Source organism: Pelmatolapia mariae, linkage group LG1, assembly GCF_036321145.2.
Source record: "Pelmatolapia mariae isolate MD_Pm_ZW linkage group LG1, Pm_UMD_F_2, whole genome shotgun sequence".
NCBI lineage: Eukaryota > Metazoa > Chordata > Actinopteri > Cichliformes > Cichlidae > Pelmatolapia > Pelmatolapia mariae.
In genome coordinates, this window is record NC_086227.1 from 27,480,329 (window position 1) to 27,498,866 (window position 18,538).

The 18,538-nt window shown below is 40.2% G+C and overlaps 1 protein-coding gene across 6 annotated transcripts in view; it reads right to left on the reverse strand.

Annotated features, from left to right (window-relative positions):
* esrrga (estrogen-related receptor gamma a) overlaps positions 1–18,538 on the reverse strand; it is a 114,223-nt gene that overhangs the window by 10,184 nt on the left and 85,501 nt on the right. For all 6 annotated transcript variants that reach the window (XM_063477635.1, XM_063477616.1, XM_063477597.1 and 3 more), the window contains exon 7: positions 73–179. In XM_063477635.1, coding sequence (XP_063333705.1) covers positions 73–179 — 107 coding nt within the window. The remainder of the gene's footprint in view (positions 1–72; positions 180–18,538) is intronic.

Sequence of the window (18,538 nt, forward strand, 5' to 3'; positions counted from 1 at the left end):
AGATTGCATTAGGGTTTAGAGTTATGCATTACGAGAGGTGGCCACTTGAGCCCATGAAACAAACAGGCTTACCTTGTCTTCAAAGGGCAGTGAACGGTAGACAACGCGTAGGATCAGGATTTCCATCCATGCACTCTGTAGGAGACTCATCTGGTCTGCCAGAGACAGCGTGGAAAAACCTGGTAAACATTGAGACAAAAAGAAAAGCAAGAGCATAGATTGTTAATTTCATTTTTCCACCCGAACAAACCAAAGAGTTAAGGAGTCTATCTTTCAGAAAGAAAATAAAATTCAATAAATATAACCTTTGCGAAGAGGAAAATGCATCCTGTGTGTTTTTCTAACGTGGGTTTTGTTTTGGGATTTTTTTTTTAAAGCAGAACTAACTCAAAAGCAATAAAACAGCTGTGTTTAAAAGGTGTTTGAGCTAGTATAAGGTTCAAGACTCTGCTTCACTCCCTTCTTGGCCAACCTCAATCCATCCACTTGACTAGAGTTCTCCACCTCCTCTCCTCTTCCTCCTCTTCCTCTTATGCCCAGGGCTATTCTCTGGGGAAAGGCGGGCCTTATCTTTCCCTGCCACAACTTCCATGGATCAATGCTGGCCATCGCTGTTACGCCGCTCAAATACACACACACTAACTGCTGCTATGGCCTCAAAACTCCTGCTTTCTTCGGTGTCAATCCATGTCTGCCTATTTGCCTATGTCTACGTATATCTGTCTGTCTCCTTTTTACCTATCAGTGTCTGTCTATGACTGTGAACCTCTTTTCACCTTTCTTTCATTCACTCATTTCTTTTCAGACAGTGAGTACACTCTGTTTCAGTCATTCCGATTCATATTTTTGTTTGATGCTTTTTGATTGCGATGTTTTTGCTTCCTCATGCCATATCTCTTGATTACACTCACTTCACTTGCGGTCCATCCCTCTTAGTCTTTCTCTTTCTGTCTGTCTCTTTAATGGAACACCTGCCTGCTCACACCTTTCTTCGCAGCTGTCCTCTCCTCACACACCTGTCCATTCACACCTGCCTGTCTGCCTGTGTGTGTGTGTATGTTTGTGAGCGTGAGCCTTCATAGGCAAGGCAAAGACAGTTTGCCATGCAAGCACACCTGTCAGACCTCGCTGCAGCCCTCCACTGTGGGTTTGTGTATGTGTGTTGGAGTGAAGCATCATGCCAGGAGAAGCAGGCAGATGCGAAGGAAGCTATTTCTTCAGTAACATCTGCTGCGAAGAGCCTCCTCTTGAGATGTTAGGTGCGCCAGAGTGTGTGTTGGTATTTTGCGCATGCATGTACATTAGGGGCTCTTATCTCACAGTTTGTTGATTGGTAATGGCAGGCGTCTCATTATGTCCAGGTTGCAGGCTATTGTTGTTTGTAATGCGCTCTAATTCATTCAATCTACAACTGTTAACATTTCTTAACACACACTTCATATCACATACACATAAACATGAACGCATAGAAACAAACTGGAAAGAATCCAAATGTGTATGATTGATACACACACGTGCGCACACTCTTACGTGCACACTCACACACGGCACAGTGAAGGGAGCAGTATCGTTGCCAACTGGCAGTGTCTTCTTCTACTTAATGAAATCATCAGAAGGGATTAGAGGTGAATTTCTTAAGGGGGGGTCTTCGTGCACACACACACACGCACACACACACCTTATTCACAGAGGCAGATGTCTTTAGGGGGTACTTAGGACTTCACCACTCATTGTGGGCTGGGGAAATATGCACTGGCATTGCTAAAATTAACACACATACACTTATTGAATCTGTTCAACCCTGGGGTCAAGTGAAGAGAAGGCGAGATGAGTGAGGGGTTAATATCATTTAATGGTGTCACTGGTTGTGGGTTTTAAATTGTCTTTGTGTGTGTTTTCGGTACTCAGGTGTTCAGGGCAGAACTAAGATTTCCATCAATTTGCGCACTTCCCTCTGGTGGCATCTGTTCCAAGACCAACAGGAGCACACAAGGCTCAAGAAGTGGGCACATACATACAAATGCAAGAATACACACTGAATCACATATAAACAAATATACATTTACCGTGAATGTCAACTTCATATGGAAAGTGTCTGTATAAGTGGCTGTATATTAACAGTGCTGTTTGCATAGTCCTCTATCCTCCTAATTATACATAAGGTGTACACACACACACACACACACACACACACACACACACACACACACACACACACACACACACACACAGAGGAAACACCAATAATTAAAACCACAGTGATTAATTTATTGAGCTGAAAGTGCAGCTTTTCTTATTGAGGCACATCAATGATTTTTATCAGGATGGTGTCTGCGTGTGTGAGCAGATGTGTGCAGTGTGTGAAATTTTTTTTTGTCCTTGTGTGAATATATGTGTGCTTAAACTGCACATTTGTACATAACTCATCAGCATGTTTGCATTCCGTTTGTATGCATACATTCCCATACATATATTTCCATGGGACTCTGCATGCGTATCTCTGTCTGTGTTTGTGTGTGTATGTGGGTGTGTGTACCTCTCCCTCTTCCCTCCCCACCAGCCTGTCTGCGCCGTTCAGCCATCCAATGCCTCTTATCTGTCTGATTAATAGGCGGCCGGCTTCAGGACAAATTAATTAACAGATAACGCCATCTTTCCCTTCTTCCCTTCCTACATTCCTCCCCTCCTTCTCATGAAGCAATCGATACAACAGAAGAAAAGAAACATCAATGGGAATTTAGTGCTGATGATGGAGAGAGAGAGAGAGATATTGATGGGAAGAGAGAGAGAGAGGGAGAGAGAGTGTATCAGAAAGAGTGAGTTGGAGGAGAGAAGAAAGTAAAAGGGGGTGAGTTGTTAGAAAGAGGGGCGGCAGTGGTGGTAGTGGGAGGGGTGGAGACCTTTCTTTCATACCTGTGATTTCACTTGACAAAAGAAGGTTTCTTATTTGGTTCTAATTACATTTCCTTTCTGCCCATTGTTGATAAGGCATCTCATACTGTGTGAGTTAGCATGAGTGTGTTTGTGTCGATGTTGTTTGCCGTTTGCAACAAAGTTGAAATATTTGCCTAAAAAATATCGGCAAGAACTTCAAACAGTACCGTATAAAATTATTACTGGATAACTGCTTGCATCTGGTAACAGCAAGCTTTGGGCTGGATATTAAGCTTATCTATAGTTAGTATTTGTGTTTAGGTGGTCTGCTAAAATAGAACAAACCTATGACGGTACAGATGCATGTATGTGTGTGCATTGACAGAAAGAGGCTACAGTGCAGTCATGCAAACTTAACCTCTACCTCTTGCTTGTGCACTCTTTCCTTTTCCTTTTCCCTTTTCTCTATCAGATACCCACATAAAAAACAAACACACCCACAAACACACGTCGATTCCCTAGCCACCCTGCGGCCTGTTTGTCTGCCAAATGAGTCCTGACTGCACGTTTACACCCGAGACTGCACAACAGTCTAACACAGACACACACACACATAAGATAGCCCTCTCTCATGCCCCAGTTGCTCCACAGATGCACACGAACACACATATCTAAGAGGCCTATATTTGTTTTCGCATGGTTACAGGGCAAATGGAAACCAGTGAGAAGAGACTGTGATGCTTATGGGTGCCCATATACTTGTGTATATACACCGAGAAGTGAGAAGTGTACGCGCATATGAGTCAGTGTATTTGTATGACGACGGCAATGTACATCTTCAACAACTGAAGTATCAACACGCCTATTCTCCACGCCTGTATTCTGACAGGTGTGAAAACCAGTTGTGATGGTGATCTGGTAACCAGTTATTAACGCATGACTAGTATTCACATCCTGTAACCCAGGTTAACCTCTTTAGCCCCAAGCCTAACTGATCTCCTGCCTTTTGCCCCCATATCAGGGGGCGTTGGGGCTTAAGAGGTTAAATGGGACACTTTCCATTTAAGTGGCGGTGTCTTGATTTTTTTTTTGTGTGAGTCTTTTTGTCCATAGAAGCAAAACAGGCGAACAATTTTGAGCTCTAATCAAGCAGACTTAATAGCTTGAATATATAATGTAGTTTTGAAAGGTTCTCTGACAATTCTTTTACATTTTTTAAAGATCATTTTGTGTGGGGCTCCACTTTGAATAATATCTGCATAATTAATACAAAAAAAATACATATAAAACAAGTTTATTGTTGAATTAACTTGATTTTATTTTCTAAATTGAGCATAAGAGGGTCTGTGTCCTGGTGAGAATGAACAGATTTAAAGCCCTGGACAAAATAGGCCAAATTGCAGACCAGCTGTGTGTATTACTTAAATATTGACCAGGAGGACCACGTGTATTTTATACACATTTCACCCAAAAAACAAAAAAAATCACCTGAGAATTATAGAATGATTGAATATGGAAACTAATTTAACTCTTCTCAAGTGTTGTCATGTAAAATGAAAGTCAGTTTTCCTTAAAATTTCCGACTTTCTTTCAAAAATAGTTCATGCTGGTGAATATTTGAGTGCTCTGGTATCAGAATGTCTTTTAAAAAGTCCCATTGTCCTTCTGTAGTCTTGCAGTGGCCCTTGAATGTGCTTAACACTTGCTTATTGTGATACAAATGATCCTTTTGAATCATTGCCTCAGGACAAATTTAAAAGGAAACATCCATGTTATAGAAACAATTCACAGACTTAAGAAAACTGCCTTCAAGTTGCAAAAAGTGTTTCCTTGCAATTAGCTCATCATTTCAACAAATGTGTAAAAAGAAACCCAAATGATGTAACACCAGTGTAGACAATGTGCTATCCAACACTGGAGCAACAGTGTAAACCTGTGCAAAACAAAGAGAAGGTCACGTAAAATAAAAAAAAATGTTATCTTATTAACTGCTGAAAATTGGAGACATAGCTATTTCTTTTCAAAAAGACTGCCAAATTGTGCATATTCGCCATAATCTGACATAGTGTAGCGAATCTTTCTTGAGCGAGAACTGCGTTGCTATCTGTTTTCTGTTACCAACAAGTTGTGCTTTGTTGGTGACAGGGGAATAGTGGATTGTCTATGTTCAGCATGTGCGCGTATTGTGTTCTGCAGGGGACAGATTTAAGTCTACTGGCCCACTGAGATAGAGATTGCATGAGGACACGTGAAGTTTCCAACAGTTACCAGCACATCGCTACCCTGCGTGTGTGTGTTGTTCTGTATGCACACTGTGTTACGTGGCTCCCGTGCGCTCACTCATTCCACTTTCTGTATGTGTTTGTGTTTAAATGTGCACACATTGTTGCATGCTGTGCAATGCAAGTGCTCCCTTGTGGTGCTTTGTACGTGTGTGTTTGTGTGTGTGCGTGCGCACATCTCAAACTGTTCTGTACCATACGGCCAGACGCCGGCCAAAATGAACACGGACCCCCTGTGATGGCTTTGGCCAAGCTGAAACAACACACACAAGATATACGCACACGAGATACACACTGGCAAATGCTGTCACACACACACACAAATGAACACACATCCACCAGCTGACCCAATTACACAGAGATGCGCAACGAGATGGAAACAAATCTACCCAGAGAACCAGCTAATTTAGAGGGGCTTAAAGACACACTCGCACACAGGACACATACTCACCTACACACATATGTGTCTGGCTATTTGGACTATCAAAACATCATGTTTAGAGATGACATTATATGGAAGCGCAATTTAAGCGCACAAGTCAAGCCATATCTTACACTGTCAAAATTATGTCACTGCATCAAACTCGTGTGGTAGTTTAAATCCATGCCTGCCCAGAATCACACTGTCTGTAATGTAACTGCAATGAAGAATTCATGATTCCAAATTGAAGTTCACATTTGACCTTTTCAATATAAAATATAAATATAAAATGTGATATTAGTGTATGAATTCTTAAGTTACTTAAGTATCTGTTTTTCTGGATCTTGCAGTGACCTTGACCTTTCAACTCTCAGCTCTAATAAGCTTGTGACGTTCAGGTGACGGTTGCTGCAAAATGTGAAAAAATTCCCTGCAACTGTTATTGGTTCCTTCACAGCAGGTTAGATATGGATCGAGCGCTCGAATTGTGCATTGATAACAAGCCACCTCATATCTTTATCCCATAACAACCAACATTCAAAAGTTGTAAAAACTAAAAACAACAACAAAAAAAACCTTTTCACCTAAACCTCAGTCAGCTAAGCTTGATCCAAATTATTTGAATCCAAAATTTTGGACCTTGCATAACAAGATTTCATTGCTCCTATACAAGCAGCAATAATAGTGCTTAATGATTTTCAAGAGTGTTCAAAAGCAAGACACAAAATGCCACGTTTTTCCTCTTTTTTAAAATTTTTTTTTTTAGAAAACACTATTCTTAAACCATTGAACAATTTGCCAACTCTGTGGTGCTCTTTTTATACACAGTCATGTTACTGTCCTGTTATGAATTAAGTAGATAAGCTGTGAAATAATCCACCAAATGTGTGTGTGTGTGCGTGTGTGTGTGTGTGTGTGTGTTTATAATACAGAAATTTTCCTTCCTTTCTTGTGACTGGTATCAAATTCAACCTGACCATACATATGTGGAAAAAGAAAGATACATTCTATTCTTTGTAGTATTTTTCAATTAAAACACTGTTAAAACAGGTTTGGAGACTTTTAAAAATGACAATACTGAAGGAAATATTCATAGCATTCATTGTTTTTTTTGTTTCTTTCATGTTTTGCTGAATACTATATGAGATTGAGGCTCAATTTTGTTAAAAACGAAGAATGAAATGCCATAAATGCCATATTTTATCTGTATTTGATTTCAACATCTAGTACAAGAATAAAGAACACATTATATATATACAAATATGGTTTTAAGATACATATATTGCGCACAAAATCATTTTACCTTTACTTTCATCCCCTGTCAGGCTGTTGGCTAAAATATCTTTTTCTGTTTCTTTCTCCTTCCTTACTCCCCCTCTCTTTTCCCCCTCCTTTCTCCGTGTGGCCTGGGGGAGAGACTAGAGCAGTCATAGGGTTGCGGTAGCCTCTAATCAGTGTGAACAGCCAGCTAATTACCAAACCCTCAGCCCTGCCTGACTGTTAATTGCATACATTAGACACCATCAGCAGCACTGCAAGATTAACACTTAAAATCTTACCATTGCTGTAGTGGAGATGAGTGTCATGAGCGCATGTGTGTGTATGTGTGTGGTGCGAGCTGCCTCTGTGGTTGCGGGTGCTAATATTTAACACTTAATTAGACCCAAAATGGAAATGCTGCAACACAGAGATGGTTGTCGAGTGTTATAGCTGTTGCCGTGGTTGGGGGTGCTTGGGTGGGGGCAGCTGGTCGTCGAGGGCAACCCCAAGTCTCCGTGGAGACGACAGATGGAGTGACATTAAGAGCATTGCAGTGGAGCCATTTCAAATAATAAAATATCAATATTTACATTTTAATTACCCACTTCTAGCTCCACTAGGGCTATGTCAAGGAGTGTGTATGTGTGCATGTACACTGCAAGTTCCACAGGGCCAAGCCTTCTTGACTTCACAGGGAATGAAGAGCACCGCTAAAGTGACAGAGGTCGGCTCTATTTGAGAATTTCTTGGAGAAATAAATGCTGAGAACTTTATACAATATTGTCAAAGATTATATTTCTCATTTGCCTATTTAAAAACTTTTTCTTCACTGCGTCCATCTATCTTTCTCTCACCGTCTACCTTTCCTTCCTCCCATCAATATAATGCTCATGACGGCAGGAATGACCACTCTGTGTGTGTGTCTGTGAGGATGTGCATGTGAGCACAAATTTGTCAGGGGAACCATGTGAACACACAGCTGAGCAGCTTACACACCAACTCACTATGTCTGTACATGGCACACACAAATTCAAAACACATATAAAACTGCTGACCAACACTTTCAGGGACAAAAATGATTAAGATGTTGAAATTGTAAGATATGTAAATATTACTTGTGTTTATATATGAATTTCTTTATTCTTCAATGAAATTGTATTAGGCAACTGAACTTATTTTTTGTTACGTTATTCTCCTAATTGCCACCAACTTAATCTATCCATCTATCTTGGCTGAATTTACTCTCTCAGCTTGTCCAATTACATGACTTGTGACAGTCTATTGATCCTTTGGTGGATTATCTTTTCAAAACAATATCCTGCAACACTCTGGAAAAAATCCATTGTCCAAACAGCAAAAATGAATGCTTATTTAAAAAGTACGTAAATATATATCTAGTAAGAACACAGAGTTCAAAAGAGGTAAAAATTTGAAACAGACTTTGTTTTTTTCTGTTAAGCACTATTGATGTATAAAGAAGTAGAAACCTGCTGATGATTGGCTTTAAAACAATGGTCCCTGTACTGTACATGCCTTGTGTCAGTATATGAGATTATAAGGCTGTGTTGGTTTTATCTTCCTAATCCCCCGTAGCTGTCCATAGAGAGAGGACCCCAGAAATTCCACAGGGATTAATTTACCATTCACAGATTAGAGATATGGTCTCCAATATCATCATTGAGGACAAGCATCGAAGGGAAGGGCTCAACAATTGGAGCAATGAGGAGAGGGAGAACAGAAAGAATGAGAGAGCGACTTAAAAAGACTGAAATAAAGACAAAGATGAAAACGAATGCACACAGAGCCTTCTTTCCTACAGCACCATACCATAATGTCGTAGCTTGAAGACAAGAACATTAGACCTCATTCCACCTCCTCATCTGGGCCTGAAAAAGCCTGGGCTGAAAATCTTAATTAATTGTCCAATAGTGCTGCGGGGTCATTATGCATTGCAATAAAGAAGCGTGTAATTATGAGATTTAACAGCCATTACCAGGGCCAGGAACTCATATGTCATCATCAGCAACCAAGCCAATGGTTTGGTACGGCTATGTGTGTGGCTTGATGGACAGCACACATTCACAATGCACACAAATGTACACAATGCCATGTTGGTCTATAGTGGTTATATAGATATACATATAAAATATAATGATATATAAAAATACATTTATTATTCAATAAGTAAACAAAAACTTGCATATTGGTATACACACCTGCATGCAGACTAACAGCGAAACTGAAAAAAAAACCACACACACAGACACACACACTTTCACTCACTGACTCAATCTCTCTCACCCAGACAATAAGGCGGCCAGCTGTGATAGCCGTCTGCAGATGAAACATCCCATCAAGATTAAATAGACACAAAAATACACATATTATTACTACCCTGTGTGTCTGTTCTATGCACTTGTGCACAGTGAAGCACTGAGACCATAACCCCCAGTCATTTGCCCTATAGCAGGTGGCAAAGGTGGCAAAACATCACTGAAGTGCTCAAGCAGAAAGAAAAGAAAAGAAAAAAAAGATCTGAAAACATTTGTGGTAACAGAGTTTGTCAAAAGGTCAAGAAAAGCACATATATCCTCCCTTTTTGGAGGGAATACATCTATTCAAATGTGCGTAGAGTAAAAACAAAGCAAATTTGGCATTGTCTTATTTTTGCACCAGCGCAAGCCTCAGTCACACAGGCCTTTGTAACCACTGCTTTCTGGCACTGGTTGGCAAGTGATTGCTGCAGGTTGCTGGCTTTTGCTGGATGAAAATCAGTTTCACCAAAAACGTCCTTGTAATTGCTTTGGTCATTAGCAGATAGCTGTGGTTGTATGGAAGACACCAACTTGTTTGCAAACACTTGCCAACGATTCACCAAGCAGTAGTGACTTGAAACTTGAAAAAGTGCGACACACACCAGAAATGGGAAAACATCCCTTTTTAAAAGGCACACATTCTGCTTTGAAGGTGACTGCCTCAAAGCTTCACTACCATTCATCTCTTTGCTGACAAGTCTGCACCTTCCTTAAAAACAACAGAAAACTCCTGCAACCAAGGAATTATAAAGGGATTTTCAGTCTAGTGTCACATACCACTGTTTGACCAATTTTACATAGTGACTGCATGCGACCACTCGTCAACCAGTGGTGTAAACCACATTTTTCCTTAATGTTTGCCAGTGTTTACTGACTGATCTCTGGATGTTTAAAAAAACAACAACAAAAGTACAAAACTAATGAATCGTTATGAAAATTGATGATTTAAAAAATTATTTCAAATATGGCTGAATTGTTCAGAATTCATCATAAATGATCTTTTAAAACTGTTATCCAACACTTTGGCAAAGGGACCGCCCTAAAGTGTTTATTGTATGTGTGTGTGTGTGTGTGTGTGTGTTGTGTGCACAGGCCATAAGTTGTTCCCAGCTGGTGACAGGCACGCTCCAATCCTATTTTCCCACCTGCTTATTGTCTGATGGAAAGGATGAATCCTCCAGGCCATTATTTAAGAACGATGGATGCAGGAGGAAGGAAGGTGGAAGAAACAGGAGCGCAAAGGGAGACAGGAAGGAAAACAATAGAATAACAAAGGGGGGTAAGGAATAAACAAATAAACACAAACGTGAATGGGAGATAAGGGAAGTAGAGGAGAAAGAGAAGGCAGGAGAAGCAGTAGGAAAGGGAAAAGAAATAAGTAGTGAAGGAGCAATGATAGGTGGAGAAAGAGAGAATTAGGACAGCAAATAGGAAAATAAAAAAAGAATAAAATGGAAGATGCAGACAGAAACCATGAGGAAAGGTGGATAGATAAGCAGAAAGAGGAACTAGAGAATAACTATTTCATGCCTGTCTGTGAACTTTGCATGAACCGCCAGAAATAATGTGATGCCATGACAAGTCGGTCCCTCCTTCCACTAGATTTGTGGCAGGCATAGGTGTGTTATGTGTGTGTGTGGGTGTCACTGGATCCCTGTATGTGTGTGAACTCTTTATATTGCTTTTGGTGTGTGTGTGTGTGTGTGTGTACATGTGCGCTCCAACAGATAGAATAGGATGATGATGATTTGAAATGGAGTTTGGCCTGTGCGTAATTATGATCATCTATCTTTATGCCCCGCCAGCATATCATATCATATCATATCACATCACATCATCTCTCTTTCTCTCTTTCTTGGACAACCACACACACACACACACAAGCAAATTGAAAGTAGTAAAAGCTGACTGTTTGCTAATAATGACTTAGATGATGATGGGCTCAGATGGTGTGCTGATTTATTTGTTACTGCTCGTCTGATTTCACATATTATAAAACTGTGCATGTATGCGTATGTGTGCATTTGTCTGCATTCACTACGTATCAGTGCTTCCTTATGAATATGTGTATGTGTTTTTAGAAGCGTATGTTTGTGTGCCCAGGGAAGTAAGTGTTTGTGTATGCAGGCTGGTGTGCGCCAATGTATGCAGCTTGTTTCTCGTGTGTGTGTTGTGTGTGACAGATATTATTTGATGCAGATTAGTCAGTGTACTCAGATTGCGGGCTGTGTCTCAAAGGCTGATAGACAAATGAATTTGATTTGCAAATGTAATCAAACTAATAAGAAAAAAAACAGCAATGGACCGCTGAGCTTTTACTTGAACTGAAACCCATCTATCCACTGAAGAAATGTGTGACTCTTTTTCCTTTTAGAAATTAGAATCACAATAATTAAAATTACTTGTAATGAGAGGCCGTTCCAAAAACACATTTTCATCAGACATCAATTTTAAAATTAGCGTGAGTCTTAACGCACTGCTATTAGTTTTCTTGTTCCGGACTGCCATTACTTTTCATGCAACTTCATTTTTTGATTCGGGTCTTATTTTGAGTGACACATACATAGATGTAGCCACCATGACATCATCCACTGGTTTTTAAGCATCCACTCACTGCACTGACACACAGCTTCCTAATAATTAGTGCTAAGTTGCATACAAATAAAATACTGCAGTTTTACTCAGTAAATGGAGCGCAAACTTCTTGGATGGGGTGTGCCTTACAGGAAGGCATTAGTGGAGGTGAAGCATAGGAGACAGCTGTGGCTATAGTCCGTTACCTCACAGTGAAGGGGGCCATGCCCCTAGTTTGTAGTTGTTATAAAGGGTGACATACCAAAGATTATTTTTCTCTTACCAGACTGTAGACACGTTTAACTAGGCCTTTTAACAAAGGAATCTCTGTGGACTCACCGCTGAGCCAGGCCAAGCGGTTGCTTGAGGAAGTACAGATTTTGGGACTTAGACTTTATTTGTTGTTATCACAGTGGCAGTGTGTATGTGAATGTACATATTATTCTGCGTTTTTAAGGTAACCACCTGAAGTTGGGTGTTTGAGTCTGATCATAGGATCGTCTTTATGGAAACACTGTTGACAAATATGTGGCAGTGTAGAGAATGCAGTAAATAGATATATAGCCAATGTAAATATAGACGGGATTCTTTAATATTACATCAATATACTGTAGTATATAAATATTACCCAGAGTTTTACCTTCAGATATGAAGGTGATTAATTTAAGAATTATTTTTTACACATTACTTTGTCAAATTATTTGATATCGGCAGATCTGTGAGCTCAAATTGTGATCTGATTTTAAAACATTTAGTCAGTTGATAAGACTGCATAATGACATGAAAAGAAAAAAAAGTGAATAGAAGAAAAAAGTTACAACCAAGTAGACAAGAAAGAAAAAAGCAGCGTACAAAGAAATGAAAATGGTTTCGCCTCTGTTCTCTCATATTGATGACATGCTTCCAATACCCACAGGCTTAATCCAATAAAGAAAGCCCAACTTAATCCAAACATTAAGCTCAGATATCAAATATTCTTTTCCTAATTTGATTTCATCAATATTTGTTTTCATCTGCAAACAGTGATGTGTTTGTTTGTATGGGCTGCAAGAGGAAATCATGGTGCTGGTGCACTGGAAAATAAGATAACTCTTTTGCATGAATGTGGACAACGAAACAGACAAACACATGCGCTCACATGAGCAAACACATATACTTGAAACCAAGACCTCAGCCTCTAAATGTGTTATCTAGCTCAGGGATGAGCAGAAATGGAAATCAAACACGCCAAACAGAGCTCAGAGAAAATCAACAGAGACTAGAAACACACATAAAAATTACGTACTGAAGACCCTGAGACCCTCGATAACAATGGCAAGAATGACCAAGGCAATGAACTAAATCAAATACTAAATCTAAATCAAACTCTAATAAAGTCATATTTATGAGTTTGACCCCATCAGCATATAGATTAGGTAGAGTCTTTATTGTCACTTAAAGTGAGTTTATAAGCATAGGAACAAAATCTAGTGATTGAATGTAAAATGTCCAGTATCAACACCTTTGTTTTCTGGCTAACAGATCACTGGTGTTTACTCTCCATTCAGGCAAATCTCAGGAATTCGCAGGAGTTTTCTACCATTAAAACATTTTTTAAAACATTTGCTGTTATAAATCTTGTTTTAAATGTCATCGTTTTCCACACAAACATTACATTTTATCATGTTATGCACGTAAAGACTTGAAGGTTTAGGAGAATAAATGAGAGCACAAGTTTTAAATCATCTGTATTTCTGTTTGCTTTTACACTGTCAAAAAATATAATGTCTGTATGGTGAGCTATATGTGTACGTCCATGTGAATGCACTGTATTTTTTGTGTGTTGTGTTTGTGCTTAAGAAGGCACCCACCATGCTGTGACTGTCAAGGTGAGCTAGCCTTAGCCGACAGAATGGGGGCATATCTGCTTGTGCGTCTAGTTGTTTCCATGTGTATTTCCGCGCGTTTATTTCATGGCATCTTAGGGGCAATATCTTTGAGAGGGAGAAATGTTGTAAACTGTAGTAGGGAATTCACAATAATGAACAGTGAGGGAGAAAATTATAACAAAAGGAGGCAATAATATTATTTTAGAAGTTTGATGCCAGTAGAGCTCACTTGTTTGTGTGGGTTGTTTTTCTTCTGATTTACCACTCTGTTACTAAGCGGAGCAACCTCTTTGCTGATTGATGACATCACCAGACTTAATCAGGAGGGCTGTAGAGTGACATCATCACATCACCAGTCTGGGCTTTTACATCTGTCTCACTCTACATGCGCACAGATGTGAGCAAACACACACATGCACACGCACACAGAGCTGTTCTGCATCTTTCAGAGCTCATTGTGAAGTCTTATAATGTGTGTCAGTGTTAATTTAGTGAGCTGCAGTTTCAGAGTCAAGCATCCATATGTACGTGTGTGTATATGTATGTGTGTCTAAAGGTTCCCCATGACTGCCGAGACTCAACATTTGATTTGCTAAAAGGAGCAGGACACTTCTATTAATCAATATTTGCTGACTACTGGCTGCCTCTCTGGCTGATTGACTGGCTGTGTAGTTACTTGACTCACTGATTGGCTAACTAACAGACAGAACGGCTAACTGCTCGACTGGTTGGCTAAATCTCTAAGTGAAAGCCATTTAAAACATGTCCCAAACAGAAACACCAGAAGAAATGAACACTGGCTACAAAATCTAAGGGCGACTTTCCTCTTTGGCTGCTTTACTGTGATATGTCAACGTTTGTAGAGAGGCACATTTCAAATAGCGATCAGGATAATCAGTCAATTACATTCTTCCAATATATAGAGCTCAATCTGAACACATAAGCAAAACCAACGAGCACTGGCCTTCCAGTCAGTGGTCGCTAGCTGAGAGGATGTGAGAAGAGGACCATGGGAGGGGATAGGGGTTGAGAAATGATGGTGACTTGATAATGAAGAGGTTAAGAATACCACAGAGAGAGAGGGTGGGAGGTCAGGTCAGGGAGGGGGAGAAAATGAGGGAGAGACAGAAAGACACAGAGGGATAGAGAGCAAAAGGAGGACGTCACAGGATAGTTTTAAGAGGGAAGGGTGGGGGGTGGGGTATTTAGCCAATGGGTCAAAACAGTATTGTGTTAAATGCTCTCTGGGAGTATCTAGGTTATCTAGACTGTTCACATCCCATTTCCTGTTCTTTCGACGCATGTGTTATTCTACACCTGAACTTTGCCACTATTATACTTGTGTACGTTTCTAATCAATTACTAAAATACTTTTGGTATGGCAAGTTGTATAAATAAGATTATATTTTGAATAATCATCAACATAGAACAGAAAAAATAAAATAAAGAGACCCCCCCGAAAGCCACATTTGTGGTAGCAATCAAACATCTCTCAAGAATGAAATAAAGTCTGGTAACAGTTGCAATAAATTACTAAAGAACAGGGTATAAGAGAAAAAATAAAATAAATGTCCATTTGTAATAACTAGCAGGGAAGAAGGAATATGTTATTTACTAGGGGATAAAACAGAAAAAAAGAGCATAAGTCAAAATTTTCTCAGGCGGTTACTGGCTTCAGCTGTAAACGTTACACAGTGTTATTTGTTTTGAATAAGCCTGCTCATATAATTAATGTACAAAATTACTTTAAGAGATTCATTACGCTTGATATATAAATTCAAAATAGTTTTTTTGAAGTACAAAAGCTAAAGCACACTGCGAATGTGATAACAGCTGAACCTCAACTATGCTCACAACAGAGTGTTTTAAGCCCCAAGTTCATCTCCAAATCCATATAAGAGGAATAGAGGGGAAAAAGGGAAAAAACAATAAAGAGACATATTAAAGACAGTGAATGTAAAAGAAAAAGAGAAAAGTATGCAGAACAAGAAGGAAGAGGACTGTGTTCCTCACCTGTTATTCCATCACCACCAAAGTCCAAACCCCTTCTCCTCTATCTCCATAAAGACCGATTAAATAAACGAACCGATGGCAAACCCCTCTTCACCTCCCATCCCCCATTTTTTTACAACTCAATCATGCCGTGCTACTGCTGGCACATAGACTGCTTATCCCGAGTGTCAAAATTGAAAGGGGAAAGAAAGAAAAAGAGGAAGAAAGACTGTAAGAAAAGAAAGAGCAAGTTAGAGGAGATAGGGAAGCAAGAGAATAGTGGAGGGGATGTGGGGGGTGGCCCAAGAGCAATTTCTTTCTTGAATAAAGACAGAACAGGGGAGGGGGATTGTGAAAAAAAAAAAGCACTAATGGCAAGGCCTCTAGTTCTGTTAAAATAGACTGCGTTATAGGTTCTAGCTCTCATTCGTTGATTCATTCATTTGTTCGTTCCTTGCTCTTTCGTCAAGTCAAGTGCTCGCTTGTCTGTCTTGCTCTTTTGTGTTCATGAGTCTAGATAAGAGCTGCTAGTATGACTGCCCGGTAGTCATTTAGCTATTATGGAAGGAGAGAGAGAGAGAAAGAGAAAGACAGAGAGAAAGAGAGAGTAAGAAGAAAGAAAAAAGGATGAAAAGACTAATTCTACTGACAGATAAATGGCTCATTTGAATGGCCTTTCTTTCTTTTAATTCACTCTCTCATTTGCTCCTGTTTAAATATTTGCTGTTCTTCCCCCGCTCTTCTCACCTGACTGCTCTTCTTTCCTCCTTCAAACACACATACACACTTGACGATGACATGTAGCCTAATACGCAACTGGAGTTGTCTCTTTGAGAGCTATTAAAATGAGATCTTCTCTTTACTAATCCATAATATTGGACGGTAAGGCCTTTCATGGCTTCTGAATAATAACTTCTGATATTTCCACAGGCCCGCAGTTTCAGAGTGTGACCGTTTCCTGCTCACGTACCACTGTATGAAAATGCGTGCACATTTGAGTCATTTGTCTATGTGTTGTCACTGTTTGAATCAGCAAAAAAGCCTTTTGTGGAACATCTGTGTTTATATATTTGCCCGCATTTCATCACTCTCTTTGAAACACGCGGATCTGTGAAGTACACGCGCATGATTCCTTGTGGGATAACCAGATACACTCAGTGTGTCTGAAACCTCATTTTCCTCTCCTAATGACATATCAAATGTTTGCATAAGGCCATATCAGTATGGAAATCAGCGTGCACACACAAAAGTCTTAGAATAAAAGAACCAATCAAAGAGATATGCGTGAATATGTGTGTGTGTGTGGTGTCAAAAGTCTCTAACGTCGGGTGATTGTGTGTGTCAAACATGACACACACACTGACACACACAAACGCGCGTACCCTAGCCTTGTTATCCGGGGGCCTGTCTTGCAGGCAGCCTCTCTAACGCTGAGTGATGTTTAAATTAGTTTACAATTTAGGCTCCTCGCTATCCACAGACGGCTCTTAACTCAGTGTGTGTATGTGATGTGTTTTTCTGGGTGTGTTTGTGTGTGTGAGAGCGTAACAAATTGTTGCCAGTACGGCAGACATCTAATGACTTCAAATTAGCTGCCTGGCGCTTGCCTTGACACGTTGTTACCACTGTTAGCAGCCTTTGTGTGCGTGTATGGGTGTGTGCGCGCGTGTGTGTATGCGGCACATCGCAGCCATATCATGAAGCATAAATTGGCTTCACCTCCCCTCTCTCTGCCTCTGTCTTTTTTTTTTCTTTGTCTCTCTGTCTCTCTCCATCAATTTGATTAAAAAAATTACTGTACCATGGAGAGCAAAGACTTGTGCATGTGTGTGTTCACATGTACAACCTGCAGAGAGTCACCACGCACACACACATGCACAACAAGATGTGGAACAAGATGGCTGAAAAAAGGTTAACAGGTCTATCTGACTCTATTCTTTGTGTGTGTGTGTGTGTGTGTGTGTGTGTGTGTGTGCGCGTGTGTGTTTGTGTGCATGTGTGTGTAAGAGGCTGATAAAGAACATTGAGGAGGCGTATTTCTTTCTGACAATCCTTTCCAACCAGAGTGAACAGTAGATCACTTTGTGTGTGGACATGTATGGGTGTTTGTGTGAGCTTGGTGTGAGTGTGAGTATTAGATAGGTGTTCAGCGTTGTAAACAGTGAGGATTTCATAAGGTGTTCACTTCACACAAACACACACACACACACACACACACACAGGGAAGATGAAGAGTTCTATCTTTCTCTGTGAGCAGTGGATTGCCTTCCTCGTTCATCTAATCACGCCATCTTCTCTCCTCCGCCAAGCAATCGTTGCGCTTCGCTCACTTTATACAGAAAGCTGCACACACACACACACACACACACACACACACACACACACACACATGTCTGGTTTGCTATCCTCGTGGGGACATCCCATTGACATAATGCTTTCCCTAGCCCCTTACCCTAACCCTAACCATTAAAAATGAATGCCTAACCCTAACCCTTACCCTAAACCTAACCATAACCTAATTGTAACCCTGACAGTAAAACCGCATTTTGAGTGTGAAAATTGCTTTCAACCCCAAGGGGACCTGGATTTTGGTCCCCACGGTGCAGAAAGTCCCCACCAGGATAGTAAAAGTCAGATTTTGGTCCCCACCAGGATAGTACGAACCCGTACACACACACACACACACACACACACACACACACACACACACACACACACACACACAAACGTACATGCCCACATGCACTCTGAGCCCAGTACATAACCTGCCTAACTTGATCCACTTACTTGTAAAAAGGGTAAGCACAGAGAAACACAGGCATGACTCAAAACAACAAATTACATCTACATTACATGTGTGCCTGTGCATATATTTGAGTCCTTTTGTGTATGTACGTATGGATGTTCAGCATAGTCCTGTTTGAAACCTTTCAATAAGTTTTTATTCGCTGA